Source organism: Brassica oleracea, chromosome C4 (assembly GCF_000695525.1).
Source record: "Brassica oleracea var. oleracea cultivar TO1000 chromosome C4, BOL, whole genome shotgun sequence".
Taxonomy (NCBI): domain Eukaryota; kingdom Viridiplantae; phylum Streptophyta; class Magnoliopsida; order Brassicales; family Brassicaceae; genus Brassica; species Brassica oleracea.
Genome location: NC_027751.1, coordinates 24,281,076 through 24,284,692, shown reverse-complemented (window position 1 = coordinate 24,284,692; position 3,617 = coordinate 24,281,076). Strand labels below are relative to the sequence as shown.

General features: G+C 39.8%; 1 protein-coding gene across 1 annotated transcript; it reads left to right on the top strand.

Moving 5' to 3' along the window:
• The first annotated feature begins 767 nt into the window (after positions 1-767).
• LOC106338455 lies at positions 768-3,398 on the top strand. The gene is made up of 11 exons (XM_013777425.1): positions 768-953; positions 1,510-1,620; positions 1,687-1,783; positions 1,886-2,000; positions 2,068-2,192; positions 2,278-2,359; positions 2,478-2,589; positions 2,664-2,719; positions 2,795-2,821; positions 2,890-3,010; positions 3,102-3,398. Exons 1-11 carry the CDS (start codon positions 768-770, stop codon positions 3,396-3,398), a joined length of 1,329 nt encoding a protein of 442 aa, XP_013632879.1.
• Positions 3,399-3,617: the final 219 nt, after the last annotated feature.

The following is a 3,617-nucleotide window of genomic DNA, read 5'->3' as shown; positions in this document are numbered from 1 at the left end:
ACTCTCTCTTCTATCATCTTCACAACAATTTTGCATATTTTCATATTGGAAATTGCCCCCTATATACATAAAAACACAAATTCACTATCTAACCAAAATACCCTCTCTCTCTCTCTCCTCATTTCTCTTCTTATCTCTCTCTAACTTCTCACTAAACCTAATTACTTTTTTTTTGTTATTTGGGAAATAAGCCATTTTTTTATTGAGTTATACTAATCTATTATATCAGTTTTGCAATAATCATATTCATCCCTACTATATAAAAGGGATTAAATCTCTGCTTCCTAAACCCTGCCACATGGGCAAAAATATTGACAACCAATCAATATGCAATATCATCCTGGACTGGGCTTTAACCCAATAAATTGGAAACAAAGTTTTGGCATACCCAAAAGCCTAAATGTCACGGGCTGGCCCAACTCTTAATTATCACTAAAAATATTCCTAAATACCTAGGAACTCACTCAGCCTACACCCCGTAACCCTGAGCCATGTCTCAAGAAATACTCAGCCTCCCCCGTAGCCCAAATCGATCTCTCCCTCATCGATTCACTTTCTCTCCCCCTACTCCTCCCGCATAACGCCTCCGATGATAGTGATAGAACTTGAATCGTCTGCAATAAATCCTCCATTCATGAAGACTATTGACCCTCCACATCTCTCCTCCGGTCTATGAGATCTACCTCTTTGTGTTCTCTTCTTCTCAAACTATATATAAACCATTACCCATCCCTCTTCCCTCAGATCGTAAAATCCAAACCTTTATCATGGCCCAAAAAACCGCAATCCTCACCGGCGAAGCTTCTTCTCCTCTTCTCTTCCGACACGTTTCACCAGGACCAGGAGATTCCGCCATGCAGTTTAGGCTTATTCATTTCTGGGAAGCTCGCAAGAATGTCAAAGGAGGACCTGGCATCCTTCTTGGGATCGAGATGCTTATGATCGATGCGGAGGTATGTCTTCCCCGCTCATTATTAAAGTCGTTGATAACTTCCGAATTAGACGAACAGACAATTATATTTGCGTTTCTTGGTTTATTGGGTTGTGATGTAATTATATTACCGGATTTTGAAAAAAATAAAACTTGATTGATTTGTTTTGTGAGGATTAGTAGCGAATGTTGAAAAAAATAAAACTCGATTGATTTGTTTGAGAGGATTAGTAGCGTATCTTGAAAAAAAAAACTTGATTGATTGGGTTGAGAGGATTCGTCGACAATGATGTGATAGAGATTGGATTAATGTAAAAAATCTCTTCGACTGATACGAGAGTTGAACCATTTGTTGTTAGCGTCTCTTCAAAAATAAAATAAATTTTATTGGTTTGAGGGTGCTGTGATAGAGATTAGGTTAATATTAAACATGGCTTTGAGTAATACCAGAACTGGAAATTTTGTTTTTCGTTGCCTTATATCTATCTATTTGAACGGTTATAGTTTTATATTTGTTCAAATAACACACTCTACTTTTAGATATTTGACTGACCCAATATTGTCTCTCTGTTCTGTAGAGTACTTTGGCTCAGGGGTTCATTGGTCAGAACCGCCGCAACCAATATGAGAAAGAGCTCAAGCGTGGGAGCATCTACACACTGACAAACTACTATGCATCCAACAGCAAGGTGATGTACCATGTTGCTGATTAGAGGCTGGTAATTTGCATCTCACACGCCTCTGTCCTGACGAAGGTGGAAGAAGACAGTGAAGACATTTTGACAGAGCGCTTCAGAATCCATTCCTTTACAGATTTTGAAGCCAACTGCGATCTCAGAGGGGATCTTCACGGTAAGGGTTTAGATGATTTCTTACCAAGTTTAAACCAATACAGCTTCTTAGTTGATTGTTTATAACCGTTTGAGTAACAATGCATGTGACTGTGTGTTGTAGATGTTGTTGGCCACCTTAAGCTGGTTGATGGGCAGCCTCTCCATCAGCGACCGGTTTTGTGCACCAAGGATGACTCAGCTTCTCGGAAAGTTACGGTTCATTTGCAGCTTAAAGAGTAAGCTATTGTAATTCAACCATTGTTTTTGGTTGAAGAGGTTAAACATCCATTTTTTAATCTGCAGTGGTCCAGTGATTAACGTCTACCTATGGGACGAGGCTGTGGAGAATTTCCGCCTGAAGTTTGAGGCATGTGCAGCCACTCCAACGGTTCTATTGGTTACAACGGTCAATCCTAAGAGACTCGGTGGTAATCTCTCTCACTCCATATAAGACTTCCTAATCAGTCACACTCAGTTAGATAACCGTATCACTAACTGCTTCTGTATTGACAGGGAAATTGTGCCTAAGTTCAATGTCGTCATCACGAGTGTTTTTGGACGAAGAAGTTGACCTCACCAAGGAATACTTGACCTGGTTAGTATTTTACATAACCCTATCACTAATCACTCACACTCAGTTGTGGTTCAAATATTATATATTTTCCCGTTTTTAACAACCTTGATGATCGCCTGTTTTTAAATTTTTTTGCAAGGTTGACCATGACCCCTTGTGCAACTTCTTCGGTCAACCCTGTTGAGGTGCTTAAAGCTGAGACGCTCACAATAAGTGAGATTGCTGCCTTCATCAAGCGTCAACCTGCTAAGGTAATCCTATTTGGTTATTAAAATCAAACAATTTCTGAATTTAGTTGCTGACAACCTTTGGTATGTGATTTCAGGTTGCCTACTTTGACTGCATTGCCACAATTGATGATGTCAAGCTTGGCACTGAGTGGTATTACATTGCCTGAAAGGATTGTCAGACAAAGTTAAACAATGGCCCTACAACACTCCTTTGTCCAAAATGCAGGAATGAAAATGCTACTGTAGTAGCCAAGTAAGATTCTCCATTCAAACATGTTTTCATTCTACAATGTATATACTAATCACTTGCCATTTAAACAGCTACCGGGTGGAGATGTCTGTCTATGATAATGAGGAGCAGTGCGCTTTCATTATCCTCAGAGATGCTGGGAAAGAGCTCACTGGCAGAAAAGCAACAGAGTTGATCGACACTTATGTTGAGGTAAGTGTTTTTCTGGTGAAAAATGATAAACTTGACATTTATTTTAGTCCTAAAGTGCTACCAAGTTGATAAATGAATTCTGTTATAATAGGAAAATGGTGGAGATGGGGCTGAGCTTGAGGTTCCACTACCACAGTGTTTTATCGACACAATCAGACATACTAAGAAATTCAGGATCAAGGTCGCCCCCTACAATTTCACCTCTTCCCGACTATCCTTCACAGCTACCAAAATTGTGTCATCAGCAGTTTTGCCACCAAAGAAGCCTCCACTCAAGACGCCACCAGGAACTGAAGTGGAAAATTCAGAGTTAGCTGAGAGCAGTGGTGTTGGTACTTCAGCCACTGACGACCAGAAGAAAGCAAAGCGTACCAAGCATAGTGGCTAGATCACATGCAGTATGGTCACTCCATCAGTGGCTGGTACGGACTGTCCAGTCAGCATGGTTCTCTAATAACAGTCTACTTATCTCTCTTTAATCAGTTTGTTTTTGCTTCTTGCTAAGACAGTTTAGTATTGGAAAAACGTTATGGTTTGGTTTTCTTATGAAAGTTGTTTGGTTTTCATTCCTAGCTTTATGAAGTTTAAGAATGGTCAGCATTATAAT

Bases quoted from the DNA above. Each gene is read 5' to 3' on its own strand.
- LOC106338455 (XM_013777425.1), top strand. From the start codon at position 768: ATGGCCCAAAAAACCGCAATCCTCACCGGCGAAGCTTCTTCTCCTCTT. The intron at 954-1,509 runs GTATGTCTTCCC...TCTGTTCTGTAG, and splicing joins TGCTTATGATCGATGCGGAG to AGTACTTTGGCTCAGGGGTT. The intron at 2,001-2,067 runs GTAAGCTATTGT...TTTAATCTGCAG, and splicing joins GTTCATTTGCAGCTTAAAGA to TGGTCCAGTGATTAACGTCT.